This window comes from Aptenodytes patagonicus, chromosome 3 (assembly GCF_965638725.1).
Source record: "Aptenodytes patagonicus chromosome 3, bAptPat1.pri.cur, whole genome shotgun sequence".
Taxonomy (NCBI): domain Eukaryota; kingdom Metazoa; phylum Chordata; class Aves; order Sphenisciformes; family Spheniscidae; genus Aptenodytes; species Aptenodytes patagonicus.
Window position 1 is genome coordinate 91,862,474 of NC_134951.1, and position 20,024 is coordinate 91,882,497.

The 20,024-nt window shown below is 41.4% G+C and overlaps 1 protein-coding gene across 2 annotated transcripts in view; it reads right to left on the minus strand.

Moving 5' to 3' along the window:
* Positions 1–2,057: 2,057 nt before the first annotated feature.
* The window catches only part of SMYD3 (SET and MYND domain containing 3), a 438,073-nt gene continuing 420,106 nt past the window's right edge, over positions 2,058–20,024 (minus strand). Inside the window, exons 11-12 of one of the 2 annotated variants that reach the window (XM_076334228.1) lie at positions 9,594–9,702; positions 2,058–2,787 (exon numbers count right to left, since the gene is read on the minus strand). In XM_076334228.1, the coding sequence (XP_076190343.1) occupies positions 2,686–2,787; positions 9,594–9,702 (211 nt within the window). In that variant the 3' untranslated portion in view covers positions 2,058–2,685. The remainder of the gene's footprint in view (positions 2,788–9,593; positions 9,703–20,024) is intronic. The other variant, XM_076334229.1, reaches the window with a different exon arrangement.

A 20,024-nucleotide genomic window follows, 5' to 3' on the forward strand; every position in this document is an offset into this window, starting at 1 on the left:
AAAAATTTGACAGATATTATTCTTGAAGGCCAAAACATGATGTCTGTGCAAAGAGAACTCCAGCTACTTCGAGTGAGCTGAAAAAATAAGATTATTTGATTTGAAATGAGTGCTTATCTAATGTTCCTTCCTTGCTGGCATGGTTGCTTGCTACCACACTTTCAAATGATGCATTTAGCTAAATCTCTCTGCAGTCACCGGCTGGCCTTCTTCGCAGAAAATAGGCTGGAGTGGGAACACTGGGAGAGAAAAATCTGCCTGCAACAACCTCCCCTGCAACATCAGCAGCCCTGCTGGTGGTGTTAGTACATGTGAACCTCCAAGGGAAACCGCTCAGTAAATTACTGTAACCAGCCAGAAAACTTGACTCTTTCCTTGACTGAGGTGAAAGAAATGCAAGTTTTGCATCAACAGTAATGAATATAAAGCATGAATTATGCCCCCGTACTTAGGAATCTCCGCAGACCAGCCCAGAGAAGGCGGCCAGGCAGGGCAGGCAACGTGGCGGTGCCCTCAGGACACTGATCTGGAAACCTGAGCCACAGACCAACCTGGGGCCAATTTGGTTTCTTGCATTGCTCAGTGAGCTGCGGATCAATTTCCTACAGCCCTATGCACATGGCAGCACTTGCCGTTGTGATGCTCTGCAGCCAACATAGCACACTCTCCGTTTCCCAACAGACAGTTGTTGAACTGTTTCACTCTTACATTTTCCCTGAGCATCTGCTATAGACCACTGCTGAGGAGAAAATACCAGTGTAGGTAGATCCTTCAGCTTGATGTAATGTGGCCTTTCTCATCTGACATCAAGTAACTCTACCCCTCCCCTAGTGCCCGCCTTTCCCTGCTATTGCACTTGGAGAGTTGAGGTGTCCTTGTACCAGACGCCCCAGAAAACAGTGCTGCAGTTCACACACACAGATGTGTCTGCATACATGAGAGCTGGCGGGCTGTCTCCCAGTATATGCTGCATAAACTAATGCATCGTCTTACCTTACATTCTGAAGTCACTTCCATTTGCAAATCTTAGTATTAGATATGTAATCCTGAGATAACATAAGCATCATCTTCATGCAAAAGCACATGATTCCTAACATGCATGTGCCCCTTTAAAACCAGAAAATAGCTCTTGAAGACAGGGTACCCCTCACATTTTCTGATTGTCCATCAGTGATGCCACTACTTTGTCAGAAATCCCAATAAATGCAAAGGTCTGACCTTTTCCCCCAGATAATTTCCTTTTCATAATAATAAGAAGACCCAACCAAGCAGTGAATTTCTGCGAGGATTATTGCACTTCTTGGGTGGCTGATATGACTTGGCCTCTGGCATCAAGCCATGCTACGTACTCCAGAAATGCACTGCATTTCATAGGTTATTGCTTGCATATTACTGCTGGGCAAGTGAACGCTCCATATACTGGAACAAATTCAAACGCCTTGAAAGGAGATACCTTCCTCAGCGTTGGCATTCATGTGCTGTGGCTGTAAATTACGCCCAGAGTGTTCATTTTCTTTTTAAATGTGTTCTCATCTCATAATAATTAATGGTGTCAAGTTGCTGGTGTGAAAAAAGCCTGACTTTACAACGATGGATTAATGAAATAACAGTCATGGCTGGAGTAGCAGCAATAAATTGTTAGAGAGGAGTGACACACCTGAAGTGATACTTTCAAAGGCCTAAAATTATTTAGGTTTCAATGTTCCTCATAAATATTTGGCTTTTGTTAACATTTGTTTCTGTGTTAAAAATGGAAGTCAGCAGCTCTGGCAAGAACAATTCTCTCGCTGATGAGCGTGGGGAAATGGGACGCCTGTGCTTTCCAAGACATCCTTCTCTCCTCCAGGGATGACCTCCTAATTCAACGGTCATCTGTAGGTCTCAGAGCTTCGCTATTTGGGGAAGTGAAATCCAAACCCCACAGGCTCAGAAAGGTCTAGAAACCACACCTGTGAGCTCATAGGTCCAAACCTCTCTCTTTTTAAAACTGGTATGAAGTGAAGAAGCTCCTGAAGCAGTCAAAATGGGGAGAAAACAGTAAGCAATTTCCACATAGATACACTTTTGATTAAATTTTTTATTCAATCTATTTTAATATTCAATATTATAACATATGAAATGCAAGAAGAAGAGGGACAGAGCCCTGCAGATATATTGGGAGGGGGGGAAATCTCATTTAGAACATTGGGAAACTTATTTGATGTCAAAGAGCACAAGATCAGGCTTTTGGAAACCAGACCTAAGGGCAAGGCAAAGGGAAAAAATATATTCTCTCTACTTATAATGTGTCTGACACGAGATTCTTAGTTGCTGGCATAAACTGGTATAAAAAATTGACTGCTGATATAAATGGAATTATATCACTTTGTAACCGGTGAAGACTCTGTATGCATTTCCCAATAATTATTATCAATTAAATTAGGTGTTGTAAATTGATAATTAGGTATCATCAATTAGATTGTTTGGTAGGGGAAAAAAAAAAATCCTCTGAAAATTGCAGATACTCCTCCAGACATCAACTCAATTCAGATCATACAGCAAAACTAATGAATACTAAACATTTTTGTAAAGCAAGTAGGACCTAATGAAAAGACACTAAAATTATCAAGCAGCTTCCCAATGCAATAAAAAGCATTTGATTTCCTTTCTCCTTGAATATTTTGTTTTCCAGACTGGAGGTTTTCTTCACTGTGTTCTCATGATGGCCTCACACTGTTCCTTTATCTCCATCAAGGCTTGCATCAGGCTGTGATCTGTCCCATGGGTCACCTTCATAATACTATAGGCCTTGAGGAGAGAACAGAAAGGGACACGTTAGTCATTGCGCAGACCATACAAAGGGGTTGGTCACTGCAGTGGGGCAGGGATATAAGTGCTGGTTCTCAAGTGGTTGGCAGCTGGGGACTTAAATGCATGGCATAATAGAAATAGGAGTGAAGTATCCCAAAGTGTATAATGATTTGTCCCTGACAAAGGAGGAGGCACTGACACGTTATTGTTAGGTGTTAAAGCCCATGAATATGTTGCACAGATGGATGTCTGGAATAGTAAAGGAAGATACTTTTGCACAGAGGCATGAAGGCCATTTTAAGATTGGTCAACTACAGCACCCAAGGTTTTGGTACATTATTTAAAAGGCGACTGTGACATTCATGATGTTAGTAGCCTCAAAGTCCTGTAAATAGAAATGGATTAATGCTTAACCAATGGAATAAAGTGCCTTAACTGTATCAGGAGAAACTATGCATAGCATCAAACAAACGAGTACATTAATAGTTTCACTCTAAAAAGGCATGCAGGGGAATGGGTCTTTGCTGCTTTTCCCAGGGATTCTTTTCTCTGTGTGTTGGTCATCTTCTATTCCGAGGCCAATTTGCGCTTGCTGATATTGTCTGTAGTGTTGCTGATTCCCTGCCACAGATATGTCTGAAATGCTCTTTGCCCAGCTCATGTTTAGATCATAATTTTTTATATGACATTTCTGCTTCTTCCTTCTATTAAATTCCTCCTGCAAGGAAAGAAGTACCAGATGGAAATGGATTCAGCACTTCTGAAAAAAGAACAAGGGAGCTAGAAGTGTACTGGTAGCAGAAAAGACATCAGAGATTTTTCCTCATCCCAAACCGAGGAATTGTCAAAAGCTAAATGCAGTGTGTGTTTCAATGGGTTCCTAGTCCAGTCAGCTGACAAAATTCAGCTAAATCAGCTTTGGACTGCAGAAAAAGGAACTTTTTGGAAACAAACGTTGAGGAAGGAGCTTCATTTAAATTGGAAAGATAAAAATAAAAATAAATATATTATTTGGTGGAATGAATGAAAGCCTACTTCCAAATTCTAGAGACTGGCAGCATATGGAAATTCTAGCACAGTTTATATTTGCTTCGAATTAGCTCATTCTTAAAAGAAGAAGGAGACAGCAAAAGATTGAAAGAACAAGTTGAAATAGCAGTCAAAACAAATCAGAGTGTGCAAGGAGCTCTAAAAAGAGTCAAATATGTTCTGAGCTACCACAATGCCCTACTACTAAATCATAAAATATTCAGTTAAACAGAACAATGGAAACGCTTTTATCACCATTAGAAATGCCTAAGAAATGTGAAATAAAATCAGAAATCCTCAATTTTTGCATATTTCTATTTTAGCAGAAATACAAAGCTGGTCATGTTTTTGCAAAATGTTTGCAAGTAAGTCATAATTATACTCCCTGAAAAGACTACCTCAATTGTTCTTAGTGTTCTGCTTTTCCTAATTTAACATACTGGGGACATGTCCAACCCAAACTATTCTATGGTTCTAATAGATCACAGAAGTATTTCAACATAGTGGAGTGTGAGGTATTAAGCTGTACAAGAGCTCTTTTTGGTAAATAAATAATTGAAAAAGTAGTGTAAAAAGCAAGAATAAGAGCCAGTCCTTCCCTGGCAGAGACAGTGGGATGGAGAAAGATGAACACTTGCATGGTATAGGAATCCCTGGATGGTGCAGAGCAGGATAGCTGCAAGTGGGATCCCGTGCATGTTGCAGCACAGCAACACATAGCTGCGTGCAGGCTAACTAGGAAGGGACAGGATCACCCTAGAGCGAAGTGGCCAGGTGAATTGGCCGTGGATCCAGACACACTTGGTGCATGGTGTTTGCATGCCCTGGCCAAGAAAGCTGTTGGATTTATTGTGAATGACCTGTGCTAAAAGCTGTGCATTTGGATACATCTGAGTCACAGTCCTGGGGCAGCTGACCTTGATCTTCAGCCCACCTACAGGACAGAGGTCAGGCTGGTAGTGATGGACCTGGACAGCCTGATGCACAGCCAGAGATGTCCATATGGATATGCCTCTGTTAAAAGGCAAAAATCCTTAGTATCAAACCTAATCTTGAGATAATGCTACCATTGCTGACTTCTCTCTCACCTCCAACATTTCCTTTCTGTTCCCTTTCTTTCCTCAGTATGGCAGATAAATGCACCCAGTCTTCATCCTTTTGTTTTCTCAGGGAGAAAATCATTCTCATGCAATGTACTGTCTCACATGCTGCAGTACGAATCAGAACCAGCTGCATCGAAGTTAGAATAGCAATGACTTCTGTAATCCGCAAATTAAACTGGCATTAAGTTATGTAGCTGTTTTTGCAAAGGTCAGTGCAAAACTGGGGATAATTTCACCTCCAAAGCAAGGAATTGTTTTACTGGGCAGAAGCAGGAACATGCAGGCTCTCTGAACGCTCCCTTGCTCTCCTAAATTGCACAGCTAACCAGCAGAGTTGAGGCTGAGCAGAGTCTTGTGGTCTGTGTGGTCTTCCTCTCAGCTAAAAGAACAAATTTAATTATGAAAAACTATAGTAATCACAAAAGAGCAACATCGGCCACAGTGTCATCAACCACATACTGTCTCCCTGAAGAATATAAACCCCATTAGACTAGTGGTATGGCTGTTGCTCCATGAATGCAAATGAAATTCAGCGTAGTCGTCTGTGCCTGATTTGCATGGGGATGGGACAGGATGCCCATCACCACAGCTGCGGGGAACTGTGAGCAGATGCAGGACGGCACTGCTCCATCACGGGGAAAGCAGAAAGCAAATGGCCATGCGCCAAAATGGCATGAAGTGAAGGCTAGCATTTCAGAGGGAGTATCTGTGTTTTTCCATCTCTCTTGATTGAAGGGGACACTTGCTAAAGCAGGCATAGGAAAACCAAAAACTATCACAGTTACTATCAACCACAGCTGGTAAACAATTCAGCGTTTGAAGCAAACCCCTAGAGAAAGGGGATTTCTTCAGTGTCGCTGTGAAACCTGGGAGGGATTTTACCCCAATTCCTGTGCTTTTTGCCTCCACACCAGGGATTACAGTAAGAAGGGAAACGATATTGTACCTATTGCAGGCCTTCATGAGACAAGACAGCCATGCCCATCAGCTCATGGGAGGACAAAGGTGCTCCTGCGACCGTGCCAGCCAAGTGCAGGGTCTGCAGGGGAAACTGGCTGGTCAGTGTCATACATGTGTGCATCCTCCTGCCATCGCTCAGCGGCTGGGCACTGCTGCCCTGCTCAGAGAAGTGCATGGGTACAGGCAGCCACTACTACCACCACCACCACAGCCCAGAGGATGCAGCAGCAGCCAAGACAACGTGCTGCAGCACTCATCGGCTCGCTTTGAGGAGACAACACTCAGAAATGAAGTCATCTCCTTGTATCCAAGCCTTCCCCTCTGCACCCTGCCTGTCCTCCCAAACTGATTCCAGCTCCACTCAGGTTGTGGGCAACCAAACAGGTGTGAAGGTAACAAATGACACCTAACAAATATTTATGCTAATGAGTGCCGCTCAGGACAAATCTATACACTTGCTAGGGGCTGCCGTGAGCTCCAGCGATGCAGATTCGAACTGGGCTCCTGCAGGAGTGCTGCTTCCCGGTCAAGAAGCTTTTCTCTTCACAAGACAGCTTGTTGCAACTTTTGTTATTGCTGCTTTTTACAGTCATTCCAGGCTCTTTAAATTAGGTTTGTCAGACTGGGGGTCCAGCTCCAGCCTTTTGCTGACAAAGGTTTTCCTTATCTATAATTCCATTTGTCCCCCCACCATTACATCTTTCATATATATCTATATATATATGTATATAAATTTAAAAATAATATGTTGGTTGTACAATAAACCAAGGGCTACCTTCAGGTTTTATTCCAGAAGTGCAGTATTGCCTCTCTGTAACACTTCTATTTCCAAAACCTGGCAAATTAGATTCTGCAGGGCCTAATATACTTTTAGGGGGTGATTTCATTTTAATGGGTGGCATAAAGCCCTCCACATCATTTAAGCCTTCTTTGGGGGTGCAGGGCAGACAGCTAAACCCAAAGGGCACTAAGAGTCAGGTGGTTATGACAGTGATTCATTTTTGGGTGGCACAGAGAGCAGCAGTAAGGGCTGGGCTGCAGAGCTGTGTATGAAGATCTACCGGTCTTAACAGACTGTGCATCTGTTGCAGAGAGGCTGTCAATCCCCAGCAGCTCTGAGGCTGTGCCTGATTAAACAGGATTTATATGAGTGAGGTGAATTTCACTCAGATCTCAATTCCTCTGCACCTTCCACATCCTTCTCCTTAATGCCACACTGAAATTAGTCTGACGAGGGCTCCAACAGGGTGCTATTCAGTGTCAGAGTGTATTAAGAAGAGAAATGAAGCAGAGAAGGTAATCGAGTTTCTGCTCTGAGCATGTGGCATGCTCTGTTGACACATCTAATCACAAAGGGCCAAACTGTGTTCTCATATAACTCTAGGACATTATCTGAGTTATATTAGGAATCACATCCTTTACTCACAACAAACTGGGAAATCTATCTTGCTGTAATTTGTTCCAGTGTAGACAGCAACGAAGGGAATCAGTTTCAGATCTCATCCAAAGCAGTGTTGCGTCCTATGCTTACAAGTTGCATGGAGAAACAGGATGACAAGAAGCTTTTCCTCCTCTCAGCTGTGCTCCCAGAGAGTGGGAGTTCAGTCTCTCCCTGTCTCACACATGTGGGTGAAAAGGGGGAGGCTGAAAAGGGAATAGGCAAAACCACAACAGGCTTAGTTTGTAAATGGTTCTGCATCTCAGCTGTAAAGCACTTACTGTGTCCTTATGGACTACTAATAGCTTGGAGACCACAGTTAGACATGCACTCAGGTATGGCATAGAATGGTAAGCAGCACCATATTCTCCCTTTTCAGGGAAAGAGGAGATCACAGCTTGAAAAAAGGTTTCCGTGTTAGGCATTGCTCAGTATTCAAAGGATAATACAGTAGCAATCTGGCTTGCAATGGGCAACTTCTTCACTAAAAACATACAAAACACCATCACAACTTCCACCTTCACTGATGAGCAGCATTCAGAAGTCTCTAGGGGAATTCACTCCAGTTTAATTTAATGCAGTGTCATATTAGAAATGCAGTTAGAAGAACGCCTGTTAATATATTGAGGCAGTATCAATGAAAATAGAAGCTCCTCTGACTGGGGTCTTACTCCACCTGCTAAAAAGGAAAGTGTGAATGTTTGGAAATTATAAATAGTACGGGGGAAATGGCAGAGCAGATTACCTGGCATGTGACAGATATATGCCTTACTTCTGAATAATACAGGGAAAATAGAATTGATTACTCTTCCATCTGCTTTTTAATGATCAGAATTGGCCATAATTTAAGTTAAATATATCAAGTGAAGATTTAAGTTACCAAGACTTAGTAAGACTGGCATCACATTAAATACTAATTTGTTATTTCAACATGCAGAAACTATCAGTTATTCAGCTTGCATAATTAATCAGATGTTAAAACTAAATAGATATGGGGGTTGAAAAAAATAAGTACAAAATACTAAGTTATCTAGAGAGTCATGACTGATACTGACTTTATAGGGGATCCAGGCAGGAGTAAAAACCACTTCTCCCCACACCCCCAGTGCGGACACCCATCCCCTTCTATCCCAAGCAGCTGCCCTAACTCTTTGCCACAAGACTAGCTCTTCATATAGTACGGACGTTAAACAAAGGGGACATACAGCCAACTTCTGCACTTCTTTCCAACACTGGTGCCAGCCCTGGGGCCCGCTCCTGCCCAGCAGCAACAGGAGAGTAGCTGGGCCAGGTGGCTTTCTGCAACGCTCAGCAAAGGCAATGAGGATGCTGTGTCAGGCACTGGAGGTGGGCCGAGAGATGAGAGGGGGAACTGCACAGAGCATGTACTGTCTTCAGGCCAAGCTGACCACAAGACAATCAATAATACAAGGGAATAAGCGTAAGACCTCTTTGAGGGGAACTGGAGGCAGCACATCTTCCAGGGGGAGAAAAACACCCCAGCAGTGATTGAGGGTTTGAGATGGGAAGCAAGAGCCTACGTCCTGAGGACATGTTGCACATGGAAGGGGATTCTTCAATATATTTAAGATGATAGATGATAAGATTTAGATATTACTAGCAGCAATATAACGGCAGGACAAATAAAAGCCCGGGGTAGGAGGAAATTAATATAAAAGTCAGCTCAGGTACAAGAGGGATGGCTTAAAGCTGAAATATAACTAGCAAAGCACCAGCTGCAAAACCAGATCAAAGAAGAGAAAGATGATGAATGATATAGAAATAGGAGGGATCAAGAAGATGCCTGTTGATTTGAGCGTGGCTCACAATAAAATACAAGCATTAAAGGCAAAGTTCTCCAATCTGAAATCACAGATCCCTGATAGGGAATAAGGAGGGTAGAAACTGCAGCTGTGCTCCTGTTCTTATACTTTCAGTGCTCCCAGATTCACTTTGCTACAGTACGAAGGAGAGTATGAGGCACTGAGATATTTTTATCTCTTTGGATCTAATAGTAATTTTTCATCCAGGCACCTCTGAGCTATTGAACTGTAATTAGCAGTGACTGATACTGGAGGAAGTCAGTGCCTGAAACGCTGAGCAACGGTGACCCATCACCACACTCAGCTGCAGCCTGGGAAACCCACTGGTAGAAAAAGAGGTGAAGAGTATCCAAAATCATGAGGTGCCGTCAGAGCAGAAGGGGGGGACACATGGCAGGTTCAGGAGAAGCGAGGGAGGGGGACAGAGAAGAAACAGTTCATAATACTGGCCTGTTTCAAGGTCTCCAGCGCTTGAGGAAACATATCTTGACTATACTGCAGTTTGCCCACTCGCATCAGCTGGACAGCCCTCAGCGGATGGAAACCAGGATAATACAGTCTGCAGAGAAAAAGGAGGAAAATGTGTCACTGTCAGCTCTCACCTTCACGATCACTGCTTCTGTGGAGAGCTATTAGGGTGGGACTGCAAAGTCATTGTGAATGTTAATAAGGTACTCAGAGAAAATTAGCTGCGCTACTGAGAAGCATGAAATACTGAGGGGAATTAGCAAATTATTACTCTCCATCTCAGAGGAATGCCTTTAACATTATCCTGTTAGAAAGTGACGGGAGTGGGATTATTTAATTCACTACTGTTGGATAATACAATAGCATTTACTGTACTTAGTGTTGCAAACAGAGGTCATTCACAATCCCGGGTCTCTGGAGAGGTATAATTTTAAGAGGAAGCTTTAGTAGGGAACCCAGTCCTGAATCCTCCAGGATGAAGGAGAGGGACTGCAGGGAAAGCAGGTATGTAAAATCGAGGCCACCATTTCTGAGGGTTTGCTTGCTGCTCCCTGTTGCAGAAAGAACAGGTGCTGCACATTCAAGGAAACATCTCAGACTTGGCTTGTGCATCTGGACAAGGTATCCACTAGTGTGAGGATACACTCCTGTTCTCACTCAATTAATTTCACAGAAGCAGAGGTTTTCCATCAATCTCACTAGAGTTAATGAAAACAGAACTATGCTCTCTTTTTTTTCTAGGAAGTAGATGGAGAACAATGTCAGCATTAATTCCTTTCATGATGCTCTTGAAATGCCCATGCTTTGATGGTGACCGCCCTGCATTTCCAAAGCCCACTGGCCCTTGGCTCACAACACCTGGATCCCTCCCCAGCCCTGTGTCCTGGATATGGAGAGCACGGCATCTCGGAAGAGCAACCTGGGGGCTGCAGTAAGCCATGGATGTGACTTGCCTGGAACTGGCCAGCAGGAAACATGAGGTGAATGGACACACCTGGAAGTTAAGTCACCTGCAAAAGATCTTAGATCTTTTTTGACTAACTACACAAATAAAAGAATAAAAGCCTTAAGCACGACTCACCAAAGACAAACGTCCTGTTTGATCAAACAGCATTTTATTTCCTCAAGTACACCAGTGGTGTTCTTGAGGAGTGTCTAAAAAAATACAAAATCTGTCACAACTGCAGGAAGAAGAGCCGATAAGCTTCCCAAAATCTACTCTCTGAAGAATTTTTTTTTGTTTACACCAAACCTATGATCATCGGACTTCAGGGGAATTACTAATGAATGATATCACTGCAGTCAGAAAGGCACTTAAATCTGCATGGGTATGATTAAATGCATGCTAAGATGTTAAACAATGTAAATTTGTACAATGTATAGTAATCTTCTGATAAGTCTGCATGCAAATGAATGAGTTATCTTTCTCCACTATTTTTCACTAATGAAAATGCAAACACGATGAAATACAGGTAGTTGTTTAAATGGCAGTATATCTGGCTGCCCTTACAAATCTCAAATGATGTGTAAACATCACGGAAAATGTTTTCACACCCAAAAACCCCTCTTCTGCTGATCCCATGCAGTTTCAGTGAAGACATACAGAAACACAAGGGAAGCATGCCTGGCAGGATCTCAGGAGCAACAGCTCTTGATATGCCAAAGCCTCTCAGGAAGCAGCAGAAACCAACTCCTCAATGAGAATAATCCATCCTGAATTGCCACAAGCACCACCTGTTCAGACCCCTTGTGGGCTGCAGTTCAAAAAGGCTGGAGAGCCAGCAGACAAGAGAGAAGAAAAATGATAGCACTTATCTTAGTCCAAACTGACCACTCAGGAACTTCGAGGATCCGGTTAAACAAACACTGGAAAATTATCAGTAGGTTTATTTTTAGATTTCGTTTCTGGTTATTATACCAATTAACATGGTGCTATCTGCTACTAGTTAAATAGGGAGAAAATGCAACTAAGTCAGAGATTTTGGTGTGAATTAGTGAAGAGTAATAGAAATTGCAGTGCTAACATGGCACAAATGGGAATAGTGAGCACATGCATAACTGTAAAAATTGCAAAAAAATGATGCCTATATGGTTACGTACTTCTGCCCTCACCTGTGACTGCTGCAAAGGAAGGTGTAAAAAGGTCATTCCCTCTCCTCTGGCCACCAAAATGCCAGGATGCCTGGGGCCACAGGCACAGCCACAGGAGAAGGAGCCAGGGGGCAAAGACTTTTGCATGAGATGATAACTCATCTTTGCAGTCCCCATGAGACTGTCTGCTGTATCCTGACAGCTCTGATTCTTTTCATCCTTCACAGCCTTTTCGTTCCACACCTTTACTTTTCAACCACCTTTTTCATGTCTCTCCTTTTCCTCTCCTTCCTGAATAACCAGCCCCATCCAAAAGACCAACACAAACAGGAACTTGGGTCCTACCTCGCCTGCAGCCACCGCAAGGATGGCAGCTCACATGAACAAACCCAGGCTATGCTTCAGTTCAGCAACGTGGCGCCTGCTAAACTTCACACAGATCCATCAGAATTCAGAATCTGCCCCTCCATACAAACAGGTTTCTTTCTATAGGTCATACATTCACCTCCAGTCAATAAAGATTTAGGATTGTGGTATACGCAATACCAGAGAAAACAGGTGGCAATTTAGCAATGTCAGGTACTCGGCACCAGACTACCAGCCATAAACGAAAGCAAGTGAAAATTTAAGATGAGGACACAGAAGGAGTAAGTGTGAAACAAAGAGCCCTGTGCTCATAAATATTTACAAAGCTGTTTTACTGAGCTGATTTATGCTCTGATCTTACGCATGTACATAGTTACATTTTGCAAGCCTTAAAACTGACACTTGAAACAACTGTTTATTATCATATTCTGGAATAAATCTATTAAACTATTGGAACACCTTTTGTGGAAGCACATCCATTGAGTGAGTTTACTAGAGAAATCCAGGCAGCTTGCAGCTCTTCTGGGAGATGTGTAAGTGGGAAAAATGCTGCTGGCTTATTCCAGGCATCCCTAGGATTCAGTATTATGAAAAACTGGCATGGTAGAAAGAATTAAGACGCAGTGTCAGGTACTTGTGAGCCAATTTATTATCCCCACGCATTGCTCTGAACAAAACAAAGTGGATAAATTTAAGAATAAGGAAGACATTTACCAGCCAAGGAACTGATACCTAAAGACTGTCAACAAGAGACTAAAAGAAAACTATAGAGAAATACATGCTGTAAAACACGTTACGGCTTGGGAAGAGTAGGATTTCAATCTGAAAAGGATTTTATGAGATTTACCAAGGCCTGAGGGACAGGAAGAACAGTAAAATACTGAAAGCTGTAATAAAGGTAGTTCTGTGGAGTGATGTTTCCTGGCCCTTGGCACTGGTCAATGCCCAGTAGTCCACTTGCAAAGACAGATTAAACAGAATACAACAACTAACAAGTAAGGCTGCGCTGTAAACAAGAGAACTGGAGGAGGCTGAGAAAGATCAGTACATTTTGTATCACATGCTCTGCTTATATGAGACAGCACAGCTTTGTTTCCATCCATGATCAACAGCATCCATGCTAGCCTGTCTCTCCAGCCTGCCCTCCTGCCTATCAACTGGTCCCCCCCAGTTTGGTGTCATCTGCAAACCTCACAGAAGTGCCTTCTGTTACCTCCTCCAGGTCGTTGATAAAGATGTTAAACAGGACGAGTCCCAGGACAGACCCCTGCGATACCCCACTGTTGCTGTCATCCAAACAGGGTACAACCCAATAGCCATGACCCATACTCTGTAAAGCAATAGCTGCTTCTAATACACCATGGCATCGATAGCTCCTATTTGTAATTCAGCCACAAGGTTTGCCTTGATTAACCTCCAGAGCAGTCACTGATCATATATTTTATAAAGAAAAAAATACTTTTCTTCGCTGTATATGTCAGCTTTGTATCTCTTCAAGCAATCCCTTGTGTTCTCATGTAAAGGACAACATAAAAAAGACAACCCTTGACAAATTTTAGCCAGTTCCTTCTATTTCTTAATACTGTAGTTCCATTAATTCCACTCAACTTATCTCCATTACAAGGTAAATAATCAGAGCTTTTGTGTTCTCTTGTGAATTAAAGCCTAGTATTTAAAAAAGACACTGCGCAAAATCACTGCCTTCTCTGATGCCTCATATTTTAAAATAAATAGACGCCTACCATTCCCTGTAAATCAGTCTGTGGGGTTAACATTTACACTGTTGTCTTCAGCCTGATGTAATTATAAGCAGGCAGGATTTAAAAAACCTGAAATGAGGGTTTAAAATGGAAATGCTACAAGGCTCTTTAATATGGTGACATGTAAAAAGTGATGCTATACATAACTGTATATCGGTTTGCAGTACCTTTTAGTGCAAGTAAATACGACAGCATAAAAGACATAAAGCAGTTTTAGGAGCTGCAGCAACAGAGAAGGAATTAAGAAGAGGCTCCTGGGCATCAGGAAAGGTGGTGAGCAGAATGCAAAGGGGACAGCGTCAGCCTCATGACGGAAACATGCTCACTACAGCTGGTGGAAATGTTCACCGCAAATATAGCACCCAATAAGTTCAACCTTCTTTTCTTTCTCTGACTTATTCTTGATTTCTGAACTGCTCAGTATGTAAGTACATTCATTAAAGCTGTTCACTGAACTGCAGCCTAGGAATTATTTTTATGTTGTCCAGTTATTTGTTTTTCCATTACTCAGTGATGTGAGTCTGGTCATCTAATTTGCATGATATTATTTCCACTCCTTGGCTGGGATGATCAATGGGTTCTAAATATGGGAATTATGAGAAACATTTTTAGGACAAATTTAAGGACAAATTATTATTTGCGCTAAGAAGTATGAAACATTTGGTATCTATCAACATTTCCAGGGAGGAAGCAGTTATTTTATGAATAGTCAAAGAAATTGTATGCCTCAGGAGCATAAGACAGGTAAACTAACTGTGCTCATTTAGGAGCTCACAGTTCTTAATGCCAAAGGGACTGTGCTGCAACTGTTCAGTCTGTACATAGAATTTCACCTCACAATTCCTGCTCCAAAACCAGCAATTTGAAGCTGAAACAGTGCTTAGCAATGTTCTATTTATAGAAAATAATCTTAAGCAGCTTTATACATAATTTGCTCAATATTAGTATTTTTTAATAAGCACTAGGCCTATGCAAGAGTTTTGCCTGGGATGGAACAAGGTTACAGGGTTATTTCTGGAGGAAGTGGGAACGTGTTATCGATACTAAATGACTCTGTTTTGCATGTTAAGTATTAGAAGTCTAGTTGGAACTGTATAATTTCTAAAGACAATATATCTATATTAACCTGTGTATAATCTTTAGGGTTCCCTGTGAAAGCCTTCCAAAAGAATACTGCCTTGGCTTTCATGTTAATATGTTTTTTCTTGGAGTAATAATGGTGTTAACCTGTTATTCTTTCTGCCTTCTCTTTCTCTCTTTTTCTCCCCCTTTCTTTTCTCTTTTAACAACTCCCTATTTATCATGGATGACCAGATAAGTTTAACTCAGTTCAGTACCTTACAACTCCCCTTATACTTCCTGCAGCAGCCATGTCATTTTTGGAGTAGCAGACTAAATCCTTTACCTGTGGCAGACCTGATATACTCCAGCTGCCCTGAAATGTTTATTGTCCATTTTATCTCCCCATCACAGTGTCTCACTGAGAAGATCAAAGCGTCAGTGAACAGTTTAATGCTGGCATCACCCTTTTCTATTTCTGCTCAGATTTGACCTCTCTCACTTGGATTTTGGGATCAGCTCCTCAGCATTAGCAGGGAGGTTTTCCTGGAGGTAACCGCTAGTGCACACCCCTAAAGCATTACAAAAAAGCTTTGCCAGTGATGAGAAGACATTATTATTAGTAGAAGCTTTAGGCTGGAAAATCTCTTACAAACTAAAGCAGGAAAAGTTACTTTCTGTTGCTATTACATAAAACTATTAATTACCCCTAAGAGACTTACTCTTCTGGTTTAACCAGGTAACAGCAGAAAGTCGGCATGACCTTCTGAGCCAGCTGGGGTCTGATATCAGTAGAGATGTGTAGACCTCCATACTCTTATAATATATCCTGGCTGTATATTTTTGCAGTCTAATTTACATGTGCTTTCTATCTGTATTATTGCTGTATTGGCAAAACTCTCGGCAGCCCCAATGTTGAAATTTTCACCAACGACCACAACTCATGTACAAGCTTCTTCATACTAAGCACTAAAAAGCACAGCATGACAGCCTTTGTTTTGCACAGATAAGAAACGGAGGCCCAGGCAAATGAAGTGGTTTGTCCAATGTTACAGGAGAAAATCTCTGGGAAAGCCAAGAGTTGAACCTAGATCTCACTGTGACTTTAGGATGTGTTTTGGTTCATGCAGAGCCTGGTTCTTGTGTCTATGCTGTCTTGTCTATCTGTCTGGCTCTGCCAATCCAAATGAAAGTAAGTGTAGTTTTATAGGCTTAAAAGGCTTGCTGTATTTTGCAAATGAAATTTAGAGACAGTAACCTTCGTTTAGAAACTTTTGTGCCAGACTGCCAATTTATTTTTCTGTTTTTTTTTTTTTTATTCTGTCCTCACTCAAAAAATGTCCTGTTATTTCAGTGAAATAGCTGCCTCTGGAAACAGTTCAGGATTTACTCTGAAATCATGGCTCAAAAGATTTTTCATCACATCTGCATCTCATACTGTTACATTACTATTTGTTTCAGTAATTTAACTGATGTGATCAAATAAGCAATCACACTTCTTAATCGACTGAATTCTCAAGAAACATTAGTTATCCATCTCAGAAATCATTTCTCTCTGGTTGCTGATCATTCTGCTGTATTCCTTATGGTGATAATTTATGTCACATTAAAATAGATATTGTTCCAGATGTTGGCTCTGCCAAGATTTGAATGATAACTTTAATAAAATAACAAAGCGGTATAAACTGCAATTTTCATCTTGGCTCTCAATCTGTCTAACTCATCCACTTAAAATACCGACACTGTCTGTTTAAACTGTCCAAATGTTCTGTCTTCTTCTGGTGTTGAGAGATGTTAAGGAAAGAAAGAGTGCTCAATCTGGGATGGAACTAGGAAAAGGTTTTATATAGATTGTCCCTGTGTCCTGGCTGATCTTCAAAACATCTTGTAGCTCTTGGGTTTTTTGTCATGATTTCACCATCTTTACAGCTAAAGATGGTAGGATGGACTGTCACTGCAGATAGGAACATACCATCTCAGTCCTTGCATAACCAGAAGAGTAAGAGATTAAGGTCAACAGTTTAGTTCAAAGGATTTATAAAAAGATTTTAAAAGCCATATAGAGTACGTTGGAAGAATGCCAGAAAACTCAAGAAGTGTAGGAAAGACAGCAAAGGAAGAATGGGAAAGCTAGTTACAGAGAACACGCATGGGAAGAGAAGTAAAATATGGAAGGAAAATGTACACTAGAGACACTGTAATTTGTGACAAAGACCTTTGCCTCCAGCAGTGAACCTATGACTAGCTGTTGACGTCAAGAAAAATGGCTCACCCTCAGTATCTCGTACAGCTGAGAATACAAGCACAAGACTGGCTGCAGATACAAGCAATGCAAGTTTTCTTAGAGCAGATCAGGAATATACAGGTTTGCATGATCTCTCATCTTCAGCCACAGAACCAGAGTGACAGGAAAATGAAAAGTGCTGCTGGATCCCTTTTGCGAGTTGCAGATAACTTTCCTCTAATTGATTCCCTCTGCTATGACATGAGTCCCCCCAGTATCAGAGCCACACACATCTAATTGCTACTAGTGTCAGTAAACTTCAGAGAGGTCATGCAAGTGTGTGTGCATGCGTGCAAACACAACCTGCACAAAGAGGGATGCAGCTGGTAGTATTGACATCTTCAGTGCAAAATGCCCTCTCTCCACTCACCAGTATCTCAGATCACCTCAGAAGTCCATTGTAATACAAAAGACTGATAACGTGTGAGTTAGATCACTTGTTTAAGCAATAGTATTGAACTTGTTTCCTTTGCTATCATATCTCCAGATAATTCTCCAGAGAAACTGTCAGGTGCAGTGCAACGACTCTTTCTCTTTAGAGAGATGATTACAAATACCAATTTCAGATAGGATGGCTGAAATCTGGAGAACCATAGTCATTTTTCTCATGACAGCTGTGGGTCAGGAAGGGATCAAAGCAGCATGTTCTTCGGCTGGATTTCTGTCACTTTCCACTTCCGGGGACTAGAGAGTTATTGTTATTTTTATTATTTTTTTTGTACACATAGATCAGTGTTTTAGTACACATTATATATATACAGTGATGGGTTCTGAAGTAACCTGTATAATTTGGGAAATAGATCTTGGAGTTATAATGGATATTTCTGTGAAAACATTAGCTCTGTGAACATTATGGTCAAAAAAGCAAAACAAATTTTAGGATATTTTTAGGAAAAGAAAACAGAGAAGTGCTGTAAAAATACATCATGCCCCTACATGCAATTCTGATTCTGTCTTCTCAGAAGAGTTCAGTAGAAAGGTATAGACAGGGGTGATGAGGACAGTTACAGGCAGTGCAATGAAGGAATAAATAAATACACCAGGACAAGCCTGCAAAAGAAATGATTGTGGAAGGGCTTGACAATGGATCTATGAAATCACAACCTGCATGGAAAAGGCAAATGAGGAATGATCACTGTCTCTCATAATACCCAGAAGATATCAGATGAGACCAACAACTGGCGGGTTCAGAACAAATAAAAAGATCTTCTGTCTCACACAGACACTAGTTGAACCATTAACCCAGTACCTCTAGGTGCAGTGGATTTTTTATCAAAAAGCAAATGGATAACCAAGTCCAGGTTCATATTTTCTTCTTCTACATCATTTGGCATGTTACAGTCATCCTGTGGCCACTGAATCTTCTTCTCTGTCTGCTATTTCCAAACAATAAGCTTCCAGCTCAGAACAGGAGGAAGACTGTGAAATGACTCATAGGTATCTCCCCCTTTTTTTTTGATATCTCCCCAAATCTGCCTCTTTCTTACACAGTTTCTCATCCACCTTATAATTTTTGTGCAAATGACCGACCAGAGTGATAGTAACTCTGTAATATTGCATTACATTCTTCATTGAAGCTTAGCTCTGCGGTATTTTCCTTCACTTAGATTATATTGTCTTATAAAAATACAGTCTTGCACGATCCATTTTTAGTAAACCTACCCTGGCTTTTTTACAGCATTTTCCATTCCTTTCATTTTTTTCTCTTTTCAGAATTTGACCTATATCTTTGAGGTGATAGCCCTCTAGTTCCCCTTTCTAAAGTACTATGGTTATTATTTTTCAGTTGTTTAGTGTCACCTCTGACATGAGGATGCTCTTTGAGCACCACTTTTACTTTGGAAGTGCAGTGTACCATGTCCATAGCTAATAGTGAAGCTAAGTAAATACAGAAAGGGATTTACTCTGCATCTGTTTAGGAAGATGGTCCTTTTTGCTTTGTGATATCTTGCGCCACTGTTGTTCCCTGAGTAAACATCTTGTTTGCAGTAACTACCACTGTGGCATTGTGTTTACCAACAGGGTTTCATGTTAATAGAAATATGGGGTTTATGGAGAAAAGTAAGACCAAGGATCTCTCCTTTCCCCCCACTATCTTCAAACCAGAAAGATGCTGGTTCACTGTCATCCCAACAGCAGACATCTGATGCAGCTCAATGTGTACAGGCTTCTGGTTTGGTTGGGTAGCTGTTGAACGTAGTGATATTAATCTCAGTGTCCTGCCAATGTGTGGATGGCTCATCCCCTCATTTTTGACCACTCAGCTGCCTTCCAGACTGACCTCTCCTACAACTTTTTGCTTTCACCCACAGTGTTGTCACCTTTCAAAATTTGTCAGGCCTGTGCTTTACCAGCTGCCATTTCAGTTTTCCTTGTTTCTTGGACAATTACCATCAATAATAATAGCAATAATAACAGCTGAAGTAGCACTTACAAAATTTAAGGGATTCTTATGCATAAGTTGTTACCAGCATGTCTGAACAGGAACTCCATTGCCTGATGTCAGATATCTCATTTAGGTATCTGGCCTTACTCCTCGTGTCTCGGCTTTTCTGTCTTGAAGATGAGAATAGTGATCTACTCAATGGAGCTGATATGAGGCTAAATTCAGTCGTGTTTGTGCAGAGCTTTGAGAGTTCAATAGGAAGATTCTGTAGAACTTCAAAATATTAGCACTAGTTCTGAAGAGAATTACAAATCCTTCATAAGCTACACAGTTAAAATGTGACAGCTAAACAAGACCATCTGTCTGAACTGAAGAACACTTAACTTCCATCCAGTTGTTCTGCTGGCTAGAAAATTTCTTTTACATGTATTTTTTTACATACCCAAAAGGTATGTAAATTGCTCCAG